The 23,916-nt window shown below is 36.2% G+C and overlaps 1 protein-coding gene across 1 annotated transcript in view; it reads left to right on the top strand.

Moving 5' to 3' along the window:
* Positions 1–23,916, top strand: part of LOC6032427 (ATP-binding cassette sub-family G member 1) — a 78,073-nt gene that overhangs the window by 8,953 nt on the left and 45,204 nt on the right. Inside the window, exon 2 of the mRNA XM_038254336.1 lies at positions 11,079–11,548. Within this exon, the coding sequence (XP_038110264.1) occupies positions 11,497–11,548 (52 nt within the window). The 5' untranslated portion in view covers positions 11,079–11,496. The remainder of the gene's footprint in view (positions 1–11,078; positions 11,549–23,916) is intronic.

Genomic DNA, 23,916 nt, shown 5'->3' with positions numbered 1-23,916 from the left:
CGTAGAAAATTCACTTTTCGTGAAACTCTAACACATAAACTCATGGGCGGGACAAATTTGACATGCGTTTTTCTCGGCTTGCTGTTTTTACATTTGGGACGGACTCGATTAGAGCTGCTGTGTATGACAAACGTACAAAAATACTACAGTCTTATTATTTGACTTTTTGGAAATGTTAGTCGTGTTATTTAATTTCTGAGAAAATGAAAAAAAGAAATCACTGAATTTTATTTTTTAACATTCTAGATACATTTTATATCTACTGAAGAATATTTTTTTCAGAGATTGGCGAGGATGGACACTGATGAAATTTTTTAAAACACAGTGTTTCATACAAATCAAAAATGCAATGGAAAGTTAATTTGCGAAAACATAGAGAACTGCTCCGCTGCTACTCGCACGCCTCAACGCGCCGATTTGCGCATAAGCTTGCGCTGCTCCAGCTCAATTCATGCGTATAGCGCTGAGCTGAGTTGCTGCTGCAGCTAAAACTCGCACGGTGCATTTGCCACCACTTCTTTGGGCGGCATTGTCTTTCGGCAAAACAGCTGATCAGCCCAACATAAAACAATAGACGTTTTAGGTTAGATTTAATTTTCGGTTCCGATTGACCGCACGCAAGGTCACGTCACGGCTAATGTTTGTGCGCTAGCCGAATGGGTTTTACAGGTTCTCAACAGTGATCAAATACGCTTCAAGGAGTGTATGTTGGCGTCGGCGTGTGCTCTCTTGGCACAATTACCTGTTTTTTTTTATAGAAATATGTTCCCGAACCGTCAAACGTGATATGCGACAAGTTGTAATTTAATTTATTTTGGTTTGTTAGGTCCTTTTACAAAGTTTATACAGAATGATTTCGCTAATTCGAATGACGAATTCGTATTCGCTAACTGGAACGACTGACAGCTGTCAAAATCTTGAAACCACGTGGTCAGAAATCGTTGAACAATGTGATTAAAATGTCATCATCAGTTTGACAACTGGTTTTGACGTTTGAGTGCGAAGTAACGAATCCACTCTGTATTGAAGAACTCAAGATCAAAGTCGTTTGACAGCTAAACTTAAAGCAGTCACATGCGGCAACATATCACACTGCCGACGACGATGTAGTTGCAGTTAAAATGACGACCTTTGCCATGAACGCTTGTTTACACTGCTGAGGCTGAGCTGCTTTCTGTGGGCAATGTCAAAAATACGAATGACAACTCGCGGCCAGTCGTGGGGTCGTTTGACAAATCCAGAGGTGCGCGTGGACGGCCACTGATCCGGTTGGATTGTTGCGGTGACGATAATTAAAGGTTTCGGCCGTGGTGGCGCCGGCCGTGATGGCCATTTTTTGACGCCACTACCGTGGAATTGCTTAGAGTCAAGTGGCGGAAAGAAACTCGTGTCCCAGGAGGTGGCACTCGAGAAAGGAATTTGAAGTTCGGAAGTCGAATTTCTCGTGATGTTTGGCAAATAGGTCAATCGCAAACTTGTTGAAAACTATTCAAATAAATCGTTGTCTTATTTTGAGTCGATGTGCTCGAATCTAAACCCAATATGCTCCAAAGTGATTTGAGCCGTATTGTTTTAAACGAAATTCGTTAGACCCGTGGTAGGGGAAATATACCTTTTCTAATCAAACACCTATCTTCACCATATGGAGATTTTGATGCTCGATTAATGCTCCAAAAATACTACTTAGGCTATAAACTTACCAGCAACAGCACCGCCTCGAGTAAGCACGCAAATTTATGCCATTTACTGGCCAAAAAGAACAAATTTAATGCACTTTTGATCATAATTTCTATTTTGCGAGACCATTTCTCATCTTTTTATTTGCACACACATTCACAAGATGAGAGCTAAACCGCTTAACGAAAGATTTCAAAGCGCTTAAGATATGAAATTACTTCCAACTATCGGCAACATGTTCTTTTGCACATTAGTTAGTCACTCACTTGAAAAATAATCCTGAAACATGTAATTAATTTGCAAACGCTCCGAGTCACATGACGTTTATACCTATTCAAATCGAAGGCTGAAGAAAACCGAGCGAATACAGTCATCCCACATATTCGGAACGGTTTACAGATCAGCCAATGTTCAACAAATCATAGAAAATCGTTAATTGAACATAATGATTTGCTCTTACCTTCATGTGAAAGCTTTTCTTGAGATCTTTCGATTGATGTATAGACCGGCTGTACATTTTTATGTTTTATATCAAGTTTTTAAAGAAAAACATTGACCCTTGAAATCCACAAATTCGGAACACTTTTTTCTTACGGATGTAAACAAACTTTGGTTCTCTCCGTGAGTACATAATTTTTACAAAATAATGACTTCTCGCACTGAAACCAACGAAACTCAAGCTAAGTTATGTTTTATAAGTGGTCTGATAACTTTTTTTGTTAAAATATCAGTTAAATTCAGGTGTTCCACAATTGTGGGAGGCACAATAACATCCCACAATCATGGAACAGGCAATTTGGAGGCAGTATTTGCTGCTCTGGATAAAATAATCTTGAAATGCAGTTTTTTGTTGAAAAAGTACTACTTTTACTAGTGGAATAGCAAGTGAATGTCCAAATGAAGGTCCTAAAAATAACAGGGTCGACAGAAAAGTTGCATTTGGCATCCTATTGACAAATTACCACCAAAGTGTTCCGAATTTGTGGGTGTTCCGAATATGTGGGATGACTGTACGAAGGCAAATGAAGAACAAAGGGTCGCCACCAACACCACTAGCAGCGCCTGTTGGAGTGAGCCAGTGATGTCAGGAAACTTTCTCTATAAATGCCACTTTTCGTGAGTGTTTGCTTAAAATTTCGTCACAAATGGCAGCACTCGGCAGACACAAAGAGCGCTGAAAGAAAAAAGAACTCTGCCGAAAATAGAAAAATGGGCGGAGCCTACACTCAAAATCAGAAGTACCCTTCAAAAAGGGTTCTATCTACCCTTTATCTGTCATCCCAAAGAAAAAAAAACCTTTTTGAGGGTTACTTCCATCCTTTTTTCAAGTTTACCGGTAGTAACCCTTTGCAAAAGGGTGACGACGGGTAAACTTAAAAAAAGGGTGGAAGTAACCCTCAAAAAGGGTTTTTTCTTTGGGATGACAGATAAAGGGTAGATAGAACCCTTTTTGCGGGGTACTTCTGATTTTGAGTGTAGTGCATTCTCGTCAGATTAGAATACACTTGGGAAGTTATTTTTTTAAATGCTTGTAAATGGATTAGATTACATTTTAGTAAAAGTCAAATTAAACAGAAATGTTCACAAAAAGTTGCTCTACTGGTTGGTGTACTTTGTTTTACTAAATTTTATGGAACATTCCAGATTACCCAAGATCATTCAAACACGACCGCTTATTAGGCTTAAAATGGGTATTTTTTCCCTAGATTTTCTTGAAATATTTCGTTTGCATCGAACTGTCAAAAATCTATCAAATCATCTAGGGGAAATATACCCATTTTAATCACCCTAAGCCGTTCGCCCAATTCTCATCACTTTTGCCGTTTTCCGCTATTAAATCAACATTTTCAGATGTATCAACAACGGAGAGTTGCTTGCTCACTTTAATTTTAGCTCATAGATCTAGGGTTTTTCCTCAAAATTTATTTTCCCTAAAAGAGCACCCAGCTAGCAAAATCTAAACGTAGAAATATGTATCCTCCCTGCAAAGGCTTATGAATTGATCTCGGTTGAAAGGTTCTCCAAATCTCTGAATTGCAAATGTAACATCCTGGAGCAGAACTGTTATAATCCAATAAAAATACAATTGAAAAATTTAAATTTAATTTTAGCTATTTATTACTTTGGAACAGTCAAAAACACTTTATGAAAGCTGTAATTCACGATCAAAGTGCTGATAGGCCGATAATAGAAATAAGATGAAAAAGGGTATAGTTCCCCTATTTCACTATTCACACAAATCGACGGTTACATTTCAAAAGGCATCATGTACATTTTGACATTTTCTGGGTTATTAAATATTCTGAAATTACTCCTAATAAGCTACCTCTCCACCAAAAATGAGCAAATGTTACTTCAGTAAAGTCTGTTTGATCATGATTTTAAATAAAGTAACATAAACAAAATCTCTGCCATCAGCAGTCCCAGCCGTCCCCTAACATGGCAGTTTTCGCGAGTGGCGCATTTCCACCGACAGATGGCAAGTGGGCCTCGTCGGAGTCCGCCCATTAAATACGCAACTCAAAATTTGCATGGGAATTTTTTTTTCGTGACGGCTTTCGCGGAACGCTCCCTTCATCTGTTCGAGACTAATATTTTAACGTGGCGTATCTCTAAACAAGTTTTTCAAGAAAATGATTCCAGAATGCTTATTTCGTCGTTTTAAACCGAAACATGGCAAAAACTATATTAATTTAAAATATTCGCCATTTTAAAATGTTTGGCTAGATATTATCGAAAGCCGCCATCTTAGGCCCACTGGGCCCACAAAAAAAAGTACGCTCAGTTTGTATTAATCTTCTCATTGAAAAGTGCCGGCGACAAAATTGGGCGAAAAGTTCACCGCCCGGAGATCGCGAGTTGGCGCGAGCGAATGAACACCGCGAAAAAAGATTCGGGGGTGCATTGGGGTTAAATGATCATTTCGTCATTCGGTTTAATGAAAAAAAAATTATTTTTTCGTATATATCGCTACTTTGATGCGATGTAATTCATTTTTACAGTAAATTAGGCATTGTTACATCAAATTTGACCTTTCAAACGCACTAGAATGGCCAAATTTTAAAACATCAATGTTTGCCAATTTGACCGTTTTACCCCCAATTCCCCTTGTAGAACAAAAGAAAAGTTCATCCGCGGTCTGTCAGCAGCGCGCTGTTTTGTTTGCTGGATCAACATTTGGAAATGTCGAACGTTGAAGGAAATCGCTCAAAAATGGAAATTAATCGATTTCAAATGTTATGGCCGCAAATGAAAGGTAAGGGTGGCTAATTTTTGATTCCGATCTGTAAAACTAGTTCTGGCGAGGGTTCTGGGCACTGCGGCAATCGATTTTACCGGCGGGTTGCTTCCGGTTGCATTTGATTTGAGGAGAAGGTTTTTCAATCCACCAGGGGCTTATTCGGGGGCAACAGTTTCGGTCATCCGGAACTTCCGGTAAGTTTCATATTTGCAGTGTTTAGCATGAAAAACAAACTTAGACCAATCTTTCAAGTGTGCGCTCTTTTTGAGGAGGGGGCGCATCCGAAGAAGAGCGCAACTCGGGGGAGCGTTATTTCGGGGTTTGAGCGCAAATCGAAGGAGCGTTATTGCGGGGTTTTGGCGTAAAATGGGATTTTCTTTTTTAATTTTATTTACAATTAAACGAAATATGTATATAAGGGGTCATCCACAAAACACTGATAATGGGCCATCCTCAAATTTGGGTGTCCAAGAACTCCCAGATGTCATGGCCTAGATAGCTACCTGATCAACGGAGGTCTATATGGGTGAATTAACCATCGGTATAGCTTCAGATAGCTTTAGTGAACCACGATGGATACCCTTCGCCATGTTGGATTATTATGGGTCCTCCAGGAACTCCCGGGAGTTATGACCTGATGATTTACCTGACTTCCGAGAGTTCCTGGGAAACCCATAACAATCAAGCATGGTGCAAAGTGTCTATCATGGTCCACTGAAGCTTCTTGAAGCGATACCGATGGTTGATATACCCATCACTTTCTAGAATTCTTGGATGATCGATAACAACGTACCCCAGAGTATCTATCGTTGTTCACTGAAGCTACCTGAAGCCACACCGATGATCAATTCACCCATATAGACAATAGGGTCATAATACCCCGAGTCAATTGTTATGTTCAACGGTAAAAAAAAGATTAAAACCCATTTTTGATCATTTTTTTTCATTTAAATGCAAAAAATAGGACAGGACAACATACGCGCTGGGTCCTTGTCCATTTGACAAGGGTTCGGAAGTTCTAAATAACGTTTGAACCCGATTGGTGCAAACGTTCTTCAGGGCGGGGCTTGTCGATAAAGCTGAAGTACCTCGCGCTCGGCTAGCCAGCGTAGAAATGGGTCACCGAAGCTCGGCAGAGCTAACACCTTCCAAATGCCTATGCGAGTTATTTGCATGTATAGAATGTAGATCTAAAAATACATGGAAACAACTCAATTTGTAAGAAGCGACCGCGTGGTCCCGTTTGGTTGGTTGCACACACGCACACACACACAGGACAACATTTTTTTGATGAATCAACTAAGGTCCACTTAGAACGAGCTGTGATTTTTTTTAAATTGATTTAAAATCGATTTTAAATCCTTCTCGGTCGTACAAAGTGTCATTGTACTCAGAAAAATAAGCTTTATCGTTGTGAACAATAATATCACAAATGTAAGCTTCACCTTTGGGCCCAATTGAAACATCACTAGCGTGCACAGGGTGGGGCAACATGGGGCAACTGCCCCACCATCCTCAGAAATTTGTTCTACATTTGGTCAGGGGGTGTCCACAAATGACGTATTTTTCAAAACTTCCATATTATTGCCCCACCTTCCTCAAAGAGCTGGGCACGCTAGTGTGAAACATATCAAACGAAATATTTGAAACCAAACCTGCACAACAACAAACAAACAGAAAAATGAGGCGCTAATTTGGATTCAACAAAGTATTTAATTCCTTTCGTTATTGCAAATCGACTTTTGATTGCATTTTCAGATTTGTATGAAACCTTGTCCATTGATGTTTTTTTATGACCAAAATAGTTATTGTGCACTATTGCCTCTTATTCTTCATACAAAATGGTGTCTGTCTATACACAAGTGCTGTGAATGTTTTCGCAAATCTGTATCTTGAGATAAGATTTTCTGAATACCAACCATTGGCAAAGTTTTAAGTTATGAATTAAAAACTTTTTTTAGTCTAAAAAAGATTATAGTTACAATGGTTAATACACCCACACCCAGAACTGGGCATCGGCATACGAGAGGATAAAGAGCACGATTCGGTAGTAAAATGCTACTGTATGCGGACGGAGAGGATAAATCCCGAAATTGCCGTGAGTACTTTACTCATGGGTTCATTTTCCAAAAAAGTTCATCTATCAAAAAAAGTACCGGTACCGAGATTCGAACCCAAGACCTTCGGCTTATTGAACCGTGCCTTTGCCGTATAGGCCACCATGGTTCGGTGACTAAGTGGTGGTCATTTGTCCATATAAGCCACTCAATTGGATGAACTCGTCAATGAACGAATGATCTCTCGAGAGGTCTTTACTCACGCAAAATAGTACTTTCCTCACGTTTATTTTCGGGAGGACTTTCCCCTCGTTCTTTAACTTTGGGTGCATATAGACCCCCTTTGATTAGGTAGATCATCAGCATGGCTTTCTACCTAAGGTACTCGCGAGTGTGTAGTAGTGCGGTTGTCAAAATCGTTATCTCTGACTCTCTCACTCCACTGCCACTGACATTGTTTATGTTTTGCTTTTCCTGGCACGGTCCATTGTTCGTTTGTTATTGTTTTGGTTTTAGTGGCACGGAGTCATGTACTCACACTAATGCAAAGCAAGATCGTGAGTACCTATGATATACAGCCTTGGATCATCAGGTCATAACTCCCGGAAGTTCCTGGAGGACCCATAATAATCCAACATGGTTCTTAGAAGACTTATAACAATCCAACGTACCCCAAGGTCTCCATCGTTGTTCACTGAAGCTACACTCAAACCCCGATGGTTTGACACAAACTGTTGTCAGACGAACGGGGTCACTTTTTAGTTTGACACCCCTTTTACACGGAGTTCACGCACACTACCAAACGTGTGTTTTGATAGTGTGCGTGAGCACCGTGTAAAAAGTGACAGTTCGTCACTTTTTAGTTTGACTTTGACCAACCAACGGGGTACAAACTAAAAAAGTGTCCAACGAAAAAGTGACCAACCATCGGGGTTTGAGTGTATACCGATGGTTAATTCACCCATAAAGATCTCCGTCGAGACCTCCGTTGATCAGGTAGCTTTCTAGGCCATGACATCCGGGAGTTCTTGGATACCCAGATTTGAGGATGGCCCATTATCAGTGTTTTGTTGATGACCCCTTATATAAATGTTTCGTTTAATTGTAAATAAAATTAAAAAAGAAAATCTCATTTTCCGCCAAAACCCTGCAATAACGCTCCTTCGGTTTGCGCTCAAACCCCGAAATAACGCTCCCCGAGTTGCGCTCTTCTTCGGTTTGCGCCCCTCCTCAAAAGAGCGCACATTTGAAAGATTGGTCTAAGTTTGTTTTTCATGCTAAACACTGCAAATATGAAACTTACCGGAAGTTCCGGATGACCGAAACTGTTGCCCCCGAATAAGCCCCTGGTGGATTGAAAAACCTTCTCCTCAAATCAAATGCAACCGGAAGCAACCCGCCGGTAAAATCGATTGCCGCAGTGCCCAGAACCCTCGCCAGAACTAGTTTTACAGATCGGAATCAAAAATTAGCCACCCTTACCTTTCATTTGCGGCCATAACATTTGAAATCGATTAATTTCCATTTTTGAGCGATTTCCTTCAACGTTCGACATTTCCAAATGTTGATCCAGCAAACAAAACAGCGCGCTGCTGACAGACCGCGGATGAACTTTTCTTTTGTTCTACAAGGGAATTGGGGGTAAAACGGTCAAATTGGCAAACATTGATGTTTTAAAATTTGGCCATTCTAGTGCGTTTGAAAGGTCAAATTTGATGTAACAATGCCTAATTTACTGTAAAAATGAATTACATCGCATCAAAGTAGCGATATTTACGAAAAAATAATTATTTTTTCATTAAACCGAATGACGAAATGATCATTTAACCCCAATGCACCCCCGAATCTTTTTTCGCGGTGTTCATTCGCTCGCGCCAACTCGCGATCTCCGGGCGGTGAACTTTTCGCCCAATTTTGTCGCCGGCATCTTTCAATGAGAAGATTAATATGGGAGCTGTCAACATGCTCCCGGGCTGGCAGTCCCTGTTTATATAGCCCTGTCAACCTGTCAAATAAAAGACTACATGAACCTTGTGACGAAAAAAAAGCGTCATGAAAAAAGCGCCATGTACATTCGGCGAAGAAAAGCGAATCATAATAAAGCGTCCTCCTCAATGACAGCAGGGTGATATAGACGTTGGTGATTTTAAAAGAATGTTTGTTTTTCTCAAATAAAATTACGGAAATAATGTTTTATTGAACTTGGATGATCAAGTATCAATAAAAGCAACGTTTTTCATCGTTTGTTATCATTAGAACATCTTTTTTTGCTTTTATAACGTCATGATTCGAAATCCGGACACTTAGTAGCACATCATTTTCGTTATAGCTGCCAAAAAATCATGCAATAAGTTGGAAATGAAGAAATATCATCAGGATGTAGTACTTACAGTCAGTTTTAAGAGAATGCATGCAAAATATGCCTTTTTTTAACAATTTTTCATCAGAATTTGAAAATTAAAATAACTTGTTGTGCTTCGAATCCCGGACACTGATAAAAGCTGATTCGAAATCCGGACACTTTTGCTTCGAATTCCGGACACTCGATTTTGCTAATGAATCGCACAACTTTGGACTGAAATGTTAGTGACTTGCGTTCTTTAGGTCTCAAATAAGCTGTTAACATCGAAACAATCGATATTTTATATAAAAATTTGCTAGAATTTAAGAAAATCAAAACCATAAATTTCTGCTTTACCTTCCCGGTGCTTCGGACGCTTATGAAATATTTCACGTGAAATGTTTCGCATTTTTGGTAATCTTATAATTTTATTTTATTTTATTGTTTTGACATTAACTACAGCGTTCAAACAAACTTTAAATGAAAGTTGATGTTAGAATTCATCAAATTACACAGTTTTGACATTCATAATGCGAACTTATATCCAAATAATTGATAAAACAAGATGGGGTGTCCGGGTTTCGAAGCGTCCGGGAATTCGAATCATGACGTTATTTAAATGGGAATTGAAAATGGATGCTCAACATTCAAATGCGTTTTTCTCAAAACGCATAGTTTGTACCTGGGTGCAGAATAGTTGTCCGCAAAGCGGCCTCAATTTAGAACTGTCAAAGCGGAACCAATTTACTGTTCGCATAATTTTACCAAGATTTTCCAAGTATTGTGATCGATCTATAATTTATTTAGTCAGGAATAAAAAAAAATCGATGGCTATTGAGGTATTCGAAGTCAAAACATCTTAACAAAGAGGGTTAAAATCGAGATTGGCATAATTCGTCGCTAAAATTTTATAATCGCTATGTCTCACGCAAAACCTATGTTTATGACGCTTTTTTATATGTTAGCGAATTATCAATAACTATGAATAGTACTTTCCAAATAATATTGGATAATCTTAATCCGATATTATCACTACACATCAAAGATACATAATCTCGGAACTTCCATTCGGTTGCTCCTCTGATTCACGAAATTCCACCCACTTTTGACACAATTTTTCATCACGTGGAAAACAAAAAAGGCCTCTTTTGGCTGCCCATCGTTTAGTCTACGAAGAAAAAAGTGAGAAGCACTTAATTTTTCATCGAAAACATCAACATCAACAAATCCAAAAATTTTCATACTAATTCACTTCAGCAGTAAAAAATATGTCACGCTTGAGCTTGAACATAGCCTTCTACTTTGTTTATGTTTACAGCTGTAGTGCAGTTGTATTAGTGGGGAGCAGTGGGGAGCTTTCGAAAATCACGTTACGCATTCTGTCTTTTCAGCACCCAGGTTTGTACATGATGCTAATAGAACAATATATTCGAAGTGTGCCGCTTGGTATGCGTAAGAAAGGATTGAACTATCCATCGATAAAGGGAGGTTTATCGAGAAATCAGTTAACGTCAACTGGAGAGTCGACTGTGTTAATAAATTATTTATTAAGAATGTGTTTCTTATAAGCTGAAAGTTGGTAAAAAAAATCAGTTTACAAAATTACAAAATAACTTTTGCGTGCTCATTAGGGCAACAAAAGTCTCTTATTTTCCACCCCTCTATCTCAAACAATTCATCAATCAACAGATCCATCTCTCCACTCATTACTCCAGGTCATACCCAATGCGCTAAAACGTCTTTCATTTCCTTCTCATTACAGCCGGTGACGATCGAACCCGCCGTTGCATGTATCTAATTGTCGTCGGAATTTCGCGTTGAACCTAGGCGAACTTTATCTTGAGAAAAGTTTTTCTCCACCAAAAACATTACTTTTGTGTGATAAATGAAAGCACAGGCACGTGTCAGGGGGGTGTCACTGCTGCAGTACCAATTGGAACTCGTGCAAAACAATAACATGATCAGCGGCAAAGCTTTTAATTGACGGGTTCAGGATCTTGGAACTCATTACCGAGTGTTGTTTGCGGATTGCGCTTCAAGACAGAAATACCAGTGGCAATTGGTGTGAGTGTGAATTGACTGTTCACGTGTCGCTACTTTTGTGCAAGATTATCTGATAGTGGTGTGAACAGGTGTAATTGCTTCGGAGGAAACATTTTGGCACAAGTGTGGAGTTCGCGATGGATATCACCTTTGACAACATCTACTACACCGTTTCGGTGGGGAAAAAAGGTAAGTGTCATTCATGTTGTCAATTTGGCATCAAGCAAACTTATCTTCTTAACAAAATTTGACATTATTGATAATATGTACGTGTTTCAAGTAACTACAAAGTTCAAATGCAACAGTCCAGATTCTTCAAGTTCTTGAAACAAAAAGCACCCGCAATCAGCCACGTGCTACCCTTGAAATGTTTCCAGAGACGGATAATGAAGTGCTGAATTCGACAAGCTCCAATCTGTGTTCCACATTCAAGAACCCGTGTTCTGTCCAGATTAAGTATTTTAAAACTGGCCTAGGTCAGTAACAGACTCGCAGTCTGGACGGCGTGCATTAATATTAAAAAAAAAAATGCAAACACGAATAGGTTCACGGCCATTTGTTGTCAGAAGCAAAGAAAGCAAAGACGTGCCCAGAATCGAAAGCTATCGGTTGAGAGAGTTTTGCGAAAGCTGTCGGCTGTTGGTTGATTGTCTCGAGGATGTTCTTCCTCTCTCTCTATGAATCATAAAGAAGACGATAGGAGGGAATAACAAACGGACGTGGAATGTGTGAAGGTTGAGCGAGTTGAATGAGGAGATTTGTTGTTGAACTAAAATGTAAAATGATACAATATTATAATGACTATGTGTGTAGTCCAAATTCTGTTCAGTTTACAGTTAAAACATCTTTTTATGTAAGCTATAATAAAGCTTTCCTTGAATAAGGATTGAATTAAGTTTTAATTTGAGATTTGTACGAAGGTTTTTGTCTTTTTATCTCCCTTTCAAAATGCTTTAAAAAACAAAAGAAAAAATGAACATTATTTTAAAAACCAAATTTTAATGAAAATAAGCGTGTTGTTGATATCATGTTAATTTTTTTTCCTGCATTTACAATTCAATTCCGTAGTGAAACTACACAGTAAGAATTTGTGAAAATTTGTAAGATGTAAAATTGGAAGTTTTATTATTAGCTCAATTTAGACTGAGAAAGTGGCAAGATACTGGAAAAGTGGTGAATTTACACATATTTAGAGGTAAAATTACACTTTTTTTTGTGTAATAACTTTTCCGCTTACTCTCGAATGACGGGTGATGAACTGAAATAGTAGTTTTTGCAATTCCGTCGTGAAACTACTTACATTTCCTGTTATTCTTGAGCGACGAAATAGCCTACTTTTCTGTACCAAAAATAACAGAATCGAATAGTAACCCTTTTCAAAACAAATGCTGAAAAGTTCTACTTTTCAGCACTGAAATGGATGCTGAAAAGTTGAACTTTTTAGCACTTGCTAGGAAAAGTTATAATTTTCAACATTTTTTTTGATTTAAACGATTCATTGACTCAATGCATGGGCATTTGTCATATAATTTCGTTCAAAGGGTGTTTTTCGGAATTGCAAAAAACGTTGTATGGAACTCGTTGCAAAACTTGATTTTTTCATCACTCGTCGTATTTATCCAACTCGGGGAACCTCGTTGGATAAATGTACGACTCGTGCTGAAAAAATCCTCTTTTTGCAACATGTTGCATAAACTACTATTATGCAACAAGTTGCAAAAAGAGGATTTTTTCAGCACTAGTCGTACATTTATCCAACGAGGTTCACCGAGTTGGATAAATACGACGAGTGTTGAAAAAATCAAGTTTTGCAACGAGTTCCATACAACATTTCTTGCAATTCCGAAAAACACCCATTGAGTGAAATTTTAAGTCAAATTTTCATGTATTTTTCCAATAAAATGCTTAAATAAAAAAAATAATGAAAAGTTTTACTTTTCGAAACAAATGCTGAAAAGTTCAACTTTTCAGCACTCTTTTCAGTTTTGAAAAGTAGAACTTTTTAGAATTTATTTTGAAAAGTTTTGATATTCGATTCTGTTATTTTTGGTAGGAAAAAGTAGGCCGTTTCATTTCTTCAGAAGGACAGGAAAAGTTGACAGTTTCACAGCGGAATTGCAAAAAGAACTTTTCAGCATTCATTTGAGTGTTTCTGTATTTTTCGATACTGTTTTCGATACTGAATTAGTTTATGCAACAAGTTGCAAAAAGAGGATTTTTTCAGCACGAGTCGTACATTTATCCAACGAGGTTCACCGAGTTGGATAAAAACGAAGAGTGCTGAAAAAATCAAGTTTTTCCACGAGTTCCATACAACATTTTTTGCAATTCCGAAAAATTCCATTGAGTGAAATTTGAAGTCATATTTTCATGTATTTTGCCAATAAATCGTCTAAATCAAAAAAATGTTGAAAAGTGTAACTTTTCAGCACCCATTTCAGTGCTGAAAAGTAGAACTTTTCAGTATTTATTTTGAAAAGTGTTGCTATTCGATTCTGTTACTTTTGGTACAGAAAAGTAGGTTATTTCGTCGTTCAAGAATGACAGGAAAAGTAAGTAGTTTCACGACGGAATTGCAAAAAATCCTTTTCAATAGCTTTGACTTTGCTAAAGAAACCAAATCGATCACAAAATTTCTTCCTATGGTACAGATTTTTGTATGTTTTTCTTTGGTCAGCTGTTATCCTAAATTAAAAAAAAAATGGTGAGAAACGATTAATTTTTATGTAATAAAAATAAACATCCTCGATTTTTTTTAATTTAGAAAAAGGCATGAGAATTTTCAAAATAAACCTTACATTTGAAAAGGGTTTAAAATGTAATTTTGCAAAGTAATTGGTTTAAGAGAATCTTTAAATGGAATGAAATCTGATGAGTAATAAAATAATAAGATTTGTCCATCAGTAAATTTTCTGAGCATTTTTCTTCGACTTCGGATAACGATTATTTTCTTGATTTTGTTTTATTTGGATGAAACATTCTGTGGACTTTTTCTATGACCAAAGAATTATTTTTTTATAATTGCCTCCATACAAAAAGTATATAAAAATATTCAAAAATGTTCAAAATGTTGAGAACGGAACGGAAAAATAATTACAATCTAAATTTAATTTACCGATCCGATATCTAAATAAAGGTCTTTTCGATTTATGTATTTAATGTATTTTATTGTTTTTATTTCGGCTTTTTGCAAAGTTTGTCAAAAATCATGATTTTTTCCGAAAAATTGGCAACACTGCCAAATATGTTTACCACAAGTTTTTGACACCTTAATGTATCCAATAATGAGATTGTTTGCGTAGTTATTTTTGTATTTGAAAAATCCAATAAAAAAATGGATTATTATTTTTTTAATTGTAACTTTTTTCTGAAAAGATCTGTAACTACAGCTTTGCAATAGACAATAAATTAACCAGAACTCCGTTCAAGATAAATATTTTTTTTTGATTAATTTTTTTTTAGTTGTTGCCAAAATTGTATGGAGACTTGTTTGGACGAACCAATGATGCAAAATAACTTTTTTGATCATAGAATAAGTACACACAAGATTTTATCGAAATCAATAAGACTGGTACAAATTTTATTCAAAGTTTTTGTCCCCCCCCTTTAAAGTTGGCTCGAAAATCAGAGGGCAAAAAAAAATGTTTCAAAAAACTTCAAAATTCTAATGGAAATCTAAGTGGAAACAGCTGAAATCTCCTGCGTTTAGAATCATTTTTAGCATATTTGGGTTGATTTAAAAATCTTTTGAATATTTGAAAATTTTCAATGTTCAAAAAAATAATTACGGCAAAAAGTTATTTTTCGGTAAAATTTTAGTTTTCATCAAATCTTACATTTTTTTTGAAAACTAATGATTGCAAAACAATTTAATTAGTACAAAATGCATTTTAAAACACATTTTCCATGCAAATGTTGAAACTGTTAGTTTTTATTTCAATATTTATATATTTTTATTTTTTTGCCTCCTCCCCCCCCCCCCCTGACCCTGGCCAGAGCCGAGGGACAAAAAATTTGAAAAATATTTGCATCGGCCTAAACACAAAAAAATCAAAAAATAGCTCATCCCTGTTTTTTTTTGTCTTGAGGAAAATAAATTATTATTATCATCACAATAAATAATTCAATAATTTCAGAAACTTCTTTACGATGAATTGTGTGCATGGCCATGCTCAAACTACTTATTATTAACTGAATTCTCGTTTCAGAACAGTCGTTACTTCGTGCAAAGTCACGGTCAGCTTATAACTCCTAGAAAATGTTAAAACACTTATTAAGAATCCATTAGATATAAATCTCATTTCAGTTTATGCTCAGCCTCCAACTTGCTGAACGCGACATGCAAACATGTTTTCCGTTTCGAGGTTATAATTTCAGCGTCGGGTGCCAAAACGGTACATTGGCCGTGGACCACAAAGCCATCTCAAGTGTGCCCGCCAACTCTTTAGTGACCTCCAAATTTGCGCGGGAAGTCGGACTCGTAAAACGACAAATGGATGGGTTGAGCCACTTTGCTTTTTTTTAACTCCAGCAGCAGCTCAACGAAATTTAATGAGAGTTTTAACGTGTTTGTTTACTTTTACGGGAGTTTGAGACTGCCGGCAAAAAAGTGGGAATAGGAACAAGCTTTTTTTTGGGGATGCTTTGCGGAGAGTTTCTATTCGTGGAATGTTTATAATTAATTCAGAGTGGAAGATGATTTGTAGGATGAGCGGATCTCTGGTGAATGACAAATGATCGCGAAGAGTTTTGCTTTGTTTGACTTCTTTTTATGCAGGTTTAATTTTTTTTTTGTGAGATTTTGAGCTTTGTTTGTCTGATTTTTTTAATTTCTCAACAGCTTATTTGAAATGTCAAACCAGTACACTGAAATAAATAAAAAGTACCGAATTCCTAAATTGTAGGAATTTCGGCTCCTTCCCTTATTTAGTAATTGGGTTTTTTGGATTACTTAATAAGAAAAGGAGGCAAAATTCCTAGAATTTGGGAATTTGGTACTTTTTTTTTATTTCAATGTAGAAAATTCTCTAGTGTTTTGGCTGGTTAAAAATTCGGTTCTATCTCCATCCAATTTGCTGTTTTTCACTTTTCAACTAACCAACTTTAGGTTCTTGATGGATTTACTTGCTGTTCTTCTATATTGCCCTTAAAGGTCTTTTTTGCACAATCTATGACAAAGTCTTAAGGTTTTGATGTTTTAATTTCAGGCGTTTTTTTCAATTCGAGTATTTAATTAAAAACAAAGGTTAGACTCTCAGAAGGGCAAATCTACAAATCAATATTTAATTACAATTGTTTCCATAGAGTAAATAGTTCAAAGAATCTGCATACAAAACATCAAAGAACAGTCGACTCCTGCTTCTGTGTTACGTGTCGGTAAGAAAGCAAATATCGGAACGGGTAGCCGTTTCGAGCTCAATATTTGCGCAAACTTTAAATAGCAAGAAAACACATCTCCCACAACATGGATGGTTCCGTAGGGGGTAAATAGGAGTGTCAGAAGTCAATTAGAGGGGCCAAATCGCGAACATTCCATCGCACAAATATTTGCATTCGGGCGAGAATTTGTCAGCAAATTGGTTACCTTGCATCTCTCGGGGCGGAAGGGAAAGACGATTTTCAACATTTTTTTGTCCACTAACCACCGCTGTTGGATGAAGTCATAAGATATACACGTGCCACCTTAATATTGGCGGTGGCTATTCGCAACTTTTGAGGAATTTTGATGGCAAATATTGTGCTGATAAATGTATCAATATTAACCTCTGACGCCAACGGGCATTCATCGCTTTATAACCTGTTTTTGAAATTTTGAATTTTATTGCAAATGTGACGCCAACTGCTACACGGAGAAAAAAGAGTTCCGAAAATCGTGAACAAGCGTTCATGAAATTGGGAACCACGAACAAAGTGTTCAAATCTCAAACGTTATTCAAAACGTACCATGGAATTTGAACACTTTGCTCGTGGTTCCCATTTTCATGAACGCTTATTCTTTTCGGAACTCTTTTTCCGTGTAGAAATGTTTTACTAGGTTTCAAGTCAATTTGATTTTTAGGCTTGCGAAAAATATGCAAATTAAATCCATAATCAACCAGAATATTCCTCAATCCCAGTGAAACTCGTTCTGGGCGATGCACGCGGAAGACACTCGACTGTCGTACAAACAGGAAGAACAAGTTTTTGGCAAAACCGGCCTCAAAGCCCATTGACGCCGGCGTGAATTATGCTCCACACTGGCGAGTTTGGGTTTTGCCAGAAACATCAGGAGTAGGAAATTTGCATGGAGATCTTGGGGAATTTGTTGTTCCAGGTTTTTTTACGCACTGACCAAGATTAACCTTGAATTAATCAAGAAAAGTAGCAAAAATCAAAAATCAAAATTTTGAAACCACTTCAAATCACCCGTGTCATGTTATTGACATCGCTACAACAATGTAAAAATGCTTCAAGTGGAAATTACTGCCATTCAGCGACGAAAACCCGCAATATTTGCATTAATTGCATTTAACACCTACCCCGGCGCGGTTGTTTACCCTGGTGCCGTGTATTCAAATGTGCTGGGAATAAGTTGATTCTGGTTAGCAATTCAATGATTGCACCATTTAGTGCAGTTTTCCGTAAATGATTCGTGGAACTCATCGCTAAATGGGTTCTACTAGTGATCAAAATTGAACAATATCCTGTTTTCAATTGTTGTTGATAATACGTTTTGCAGCGATTTTATTAACATTTTTTGATTTTTATTACAAAAGCTGTAGAAAATCAAATTTTATCGAAAAATATCCCAGTATTCTTCATTGATAAGCTGTATATTTCCCTATAAGTAAGAAATACTTTTGGAAAGATTTTGTATGCTCTAATCTTCAAGGGTATATAATCATATAGAATGTTTCAAAATTATAAATATTTTTTTAATCCAATTAAAAAAACATTTTGAAACACTGCTGGAGGTTTCATGAAAAGATGTCATAATTAAAAGTAGTAACAAAAGATTCCAAAGATTTTGCCATGCGCAAAGCTAACTGTCAAACTGTTTTTTTTCTCGAAACACTGAACTGATTTACCAAATTTGTTGAAATTTGGGGTGAAGAATTTAAAAAAATATCCCGTGTGCATCACGAAGCCAGATCTTTAAATTTTGATTTAAAAAAAGTGAAAAAACTGATTATTTTTTTAAATAAATAAGAGGCCGTATTAAATTTCAACAATATCTTCAAATTAACAAACATTTTAGTGAAGCAATTGAAGTGTGAAGTGAAGTTAATCGATGCCGGTGTGCTCTTTTGTACTTAGCTTGCTGGTTTTCCTATCTTGATAGAACCAGAGAGCACACGGGCATTGAAATGTGGAAAGTGGTTTGAAGTTTCATAGTGACAATCTTCAAACTATTTTTTTCTAGTTCTGTTAAAAGCAACTATGTTATGAGGATATTCAGTACAAAATTTAAGTTTAGCTTAAAACATGCAACGTTTTGTTTTGCTGTTTTTTGCTTTATTAGATTTTTGAAACAGCCCGGGCTAAACACTCGTTGATGTACTTTTATTTTTAGAACAATGAAAAAAAAAAAAACTTTTACCATGTAAACAAATTATGTAATAAATAAACGAAATTTATTTCGCGACATTTTACTTGCTGATTTTGAATCCGGTTCAAACTGTTTTTTTTAACAGATGGTTATAAGCACTGAATTAATTTATTTTACTATTATGCTGGCATCTCTATGCTCTCAACTACCATTAAGGGGTTACATACAAGTGAATCGGCAAAAATGTCAAGGGTTGGTATGAGCACACACCTAAATTATTTATAAATCTGTTTTCAAGGTATTAAAATATACATTTTCATCTAATAACAAAATGAATTTCAAGACATTTGGTTGTATCGTTGCCGAGATATAGCTATTTGTATTTAGCAGTTTCAAAAAACGGGTGCCACGATATCTCAACACTGCTTTGACCAAATCGGCTCAAAAAGATAAAAATGTTTTAATGTTTTCCATATAAAAATCTAAATTTTTGTATTTCCATTTTCCAGAGTTTTTTTGAATAGGTCCTATAAACATATGAAAGACAATAGCTTATAGGACCTTTTCAAAAAAAAAAAAACGTTACTTAATCCAACCTTAAGGCGGTTGGTGCCTTCCTCGCATATTTTTATCAAAATATCTGAGATCCGGCCTCAAAAAAAGTTTATTAAAAACACTAAAGTACATATTTCTTTTGATAGGGTTGTCAGATCTTCAATCTTTTGGGTTTGTTGGAAAGGTCTCTTGATTACCTATCCAACGATGGGTCGCGTGATAGATCCGGACAACTTTTTCATCAAAATATTTGAGATCCGGCCTCAAAAAAGTGTATGAATATAAATATAAATATGAACACTTAAGTGCTCATAACTTTTGATGGGTTTGTCAGATCTTCAATCTTTTGAACGCGTTGTTAAGGTCTTTCAAATACCTTTCTAACAATATATAGCATGACGGGTTTTCTTTCAAAAACCACCCTTTTTATAATATTTCAAACTCTAGCCAAATCGTTTTTTTAGCATAACTTTTGAAGTACTTTTCTAAACTTCATAATATTAACTAGGGTCTTGTGGGATCCCAAGACGAATCAAATGAGACCAAAACGGTCCAAATCGGTGCAGCCAGTCCGGAGATAATCGTGTGCATATTTTTTAGTGCACGGACTCACATCCAGACACACGCACAGACATTTGTTCAGAATTAGATTCTGAGTCGATATTTATACGTGAAGGTGGTTCTACGAGGTCAAATAAAGAAGTTCATTTTTCGAGTGATTTATAGCCTTTCCTCATTGAGGTGAGGAAGGCAAAAACTCTAGATTTTTTTAAACAAAATTTCACAATCGGGCTTTATCATGCACACGGGATGTCTTCGGAGTCTTCACCCCAAATTTCATCCGATCTCGAGATATCGTGGCACCCGTAAATCACCTCGGTGTTTCGAGAAAAACGCTGAGAAAGTTTGACAGATCGCTTTGCGCAAAGCAAAATTTCAAACTTAAATCGTCTGTTACTTACTTTAATCATGAAATATCTTCATGAAACTTTCAGGAGTGATTGGAAATCATGTTTTGAGTGGATTAATTAATTTTCCATAATATGTAAATTCGGGAATTTTTACATGTATGTAACCCCTTAACGTGTGTTTTTTGGAGTTTTTGCAAGGAAACATTTTTACCAAATAAATAAATATGTGTAATTCAAGTTTACAATGTAACTTTTATTAATTGAATAATGTCTCACAGGATAGATAGACGACTCTCGTTTCTCGAAGTTCCCTGTCTCGATATTCCTTCTTTTTTCGATAGATAGTTTAATTTATTTCTTATGTAATTTTCTTATAGTCTCTCAAATTCAATTCTGTATTTAGACTGTTTAAGGAATCGTGGATATAACAAACGATAAGAGTACAAAAAAGGTTGAGGAAAATCCTCCTTCAGACTATTCAAACAAGTACTTCATCAATCAAGCTCAGAATAGGGTTCTTGACCTAGGCACGTGAAAGCATGACAAAGCTCCTAACCTTTCCATATACTGGAAACCTAGAACCTTTCAAAGACCCAAATAGCAGAAATTCCTTTTCAAAGTCTCGACTTCACCGTCGTCGTCGCCGGCCACATTGACAGTTGGCATTGTGGGGGTTTGCTCGAGAGCATGAAGCATGAAGGCACATTAGGGGAACAGCATCTAATTCCAGCGTGCCTATAATGTTGGCAGGTCAGAACTTTGACAGTCAATTAACGCTAATTAAAAGCGTTTTAAACTGAAATCGAGTGATAAATAGCTCAATAAGAAGTGAGCAAGCAAATTTATATCAAAAGTTTAGCAAAATTAGTTGTTTAAATAGTGAAAACCAGCAAATTGGACGGAATTAGGAGCGAATGCTTAACCTGCCAAACATACGAGAATTTCCCCTACTCGGTCAAGTTTAGGTTCATAGGTTTTTTTTCAACTTTATTTTCAAGTTTACTGCGAAGGCTGGGCATTAGTGTGTACAACTTAGCTGCGGCTGTTTCTAAAAGGGAGAGTGTTTCGAATGCTACGAGAGTCTAGTGCCTCACATGGACGGTGGCGCCGCCGCCAGTTTTCTCCCTGGAGCTCGATATAGTCAGACCTGCTGCTGCTGCTGCTGCTGCTACGTGTTACGTGTCACCGCACCGATTGAGCAACTAATTATTATTTTATCCCAAACCGGTTGCTGATAAAGAGCTACTAGTTTTGTCGTGTAGTTAAGATATGAGATTCTGTGTATTTTTCTGCCTTTTTTATCGTGTGGGTTTCCTCGTATTGATCAAATACGTTTCCATGGTGGGAGCGACACTTTTGCTTATTAGTTAGAAATAAACAAACATTTGTGACACGTGTGGGATTATTAATTTTTAATTATTGGTTTCTTGGTTCAACTTCACACCTTTGTTATAAAACGTGTTAAAAATATTAAAAAAGAGCATAAAAGATTTGATAAAAGTTAAAACATTATTTTCAAAATTAGCATCTGCAAGTTTAGGAATATTTGTTAAATAGATCACATCGAAATAGATTAGTTTTCTTTTGTTTTGTTTGATATTTAAAAGGTAACTGGTTTGATATCAACGAAATTAACTCAGTTCTACGGTAAAGTTGTTAACAATGAGCTTACTTCAACCTTCACCTTCACCTGGCTTGTAAATGAGGTTTTAGGAGTTACCGGGAACATCGAGTTTAGTTAGAACAATTGAAGAATGTTTGAATCTTATCCAAAAGAGCAATTCTCTACGAAATCGGCTGATTTCGACCATTTTTATTTTTTGTATTTTTTTATTTGGCTCAAACTTTGTGAGGGCATTCCCAATCACCAAAGAAGCTAGCACAAAAATTCAATTTCTCAAAAACTAATTTTGAATTTTTTTGACCTCATTTTTTGAATGTAAAATCGAGTGTTTCTTAGACGAAATTTAAGAAAATTGTCTGAACTTTTCGAAAAAATAACATTTTTAGGAATAGACAATCGTGAACACTATTTCAAAACCAACCTTTTAAGCAAAAAAATCTAAATTACTTTTTGATTGCGAATTAAATTTTACATAAAACAATGATGTCACATTTTTTTAATGCAAATATCACTGTTTAAAAAAGAACATAACTCGTCGGAAAAATTTTGGTCCATACTTCTGAATGGCTTGAAAAATGCGGATTTTTTGTCCCCTCAAACACATAAAAATAGATAATTCTTATATTTATTCTTAATTTCGTAGCTGATAACTAAATCGATTTGCTGATAATGTCTGTCAGTGATCTACTTTTTCTTGTACGAAATAATAGGATAATGGACTTAACAATAGGGTAGGTGCCTTTTGGCTGTAAGAGAAAGATTTATTTATGTGGAAGTTTTTTTTGGCTTTAATATCATTTTTAAGAAGAAAAATTAGCTTCTCATTTTTTTTGGAAAAATTCAAATTTTGAAGCAATGCTTAATCGTATGCGGAACCAATGACAAAAATTCTACTAAGAAGCCTAATTTAAAATATATGCAAAAATACTACAATCTAGTGAATAATGATTGATGATATTTTATTTGAAGTGATGAAAATAAAAATTGTCATAAAAAAAACTTCTACAATTGATTGTAAACTATTCAAAATACATTGTATAACGTTTATGTTGATGTTTTTCAGTCAAATAGGAAACTTTTAACTACTTTGCAAATTTTAAATTTTGGACCACCGATCGGAAAAAGACTTAAACATTTGTTAAAAAAGAATCACAAATGCATTGATATTTTGCAAATTTTTGGTAGTAGCAAAATAATGTATGTGCCACATTTTGCTTCCAAATTTTGAACAATGAGCTTGAAATCTGATTTTTTACTTGTCTAGTGAAATTTGATTTTGTTTAGTGTTATCATTAGTGTATTGCAATAACCAACTGCACAGAAAAAAATCATGGTAATTTAACATCTGAAAAGAAGTACATCGTTTATGTCAGAAAAAAATGTGTAATTTTACCTCTGAAAATGTGTAATTTTACCACTTTTCTGTTGTAATGTCGCTTTTTCAGTCTAAATTGAGGTAAAATTACATCATAAAAGAGGCAATTATTCAACCTTCCAAAATTACACCTTCCAAATTTACACAATTTTTTACTGTGTGCTGAACTGTTTGTCTACTCCGCAACTTCCAATTCATACTAGCTTTGAGGCGGATCAAAGATCTTGGAAGCAAATTGTTGTTTCGGGCTGAGATTTCTTAAAGGTATGTGATCCTATTTTGATTCTTATGAAAAACTTTACTGTTATTTATTTTCTTCTTGGGGATTTTTATCCAAAATCGAATGAATAATATATTTCTCCAAAATCAAATAAATGAATTAAAATAAGCAAGGCCAAAAACTCACCCCTCAACCTTTGCCCGAGAAGCGGCCATTCACCGTCCGCAGCCACCAACATTGGCAGCGCCCGTGGTCGTAGCTTTTGACGGCCAAGGTTAGTTTTGTTTACATTTTCACTTTGTTGCGGCATGTGCTGTGCTGTGCTGTGTTGTGCCCGCTGCACA

This window comes from Culex quinquefasciatus, chromosome 2 (assembly GCF_015732765.1).
Source record: "Culex quinquefasciatus strain JHB chromosome 2, VPISU_Cqui_1.0_pri_paternal, whole genome shotgun sequence".
Lineage (NCBI taxonomy): Eukaryota > Metazoa > Arthropoda > Insecta > Diptera > Culicidae > Culex > Culex quinquefasciatus.
The sequence above is the reverse complement of the archived record's forward strand: the minus strand, read 5'-3'. Positions and strand labels throughout refer to the sequence as shown.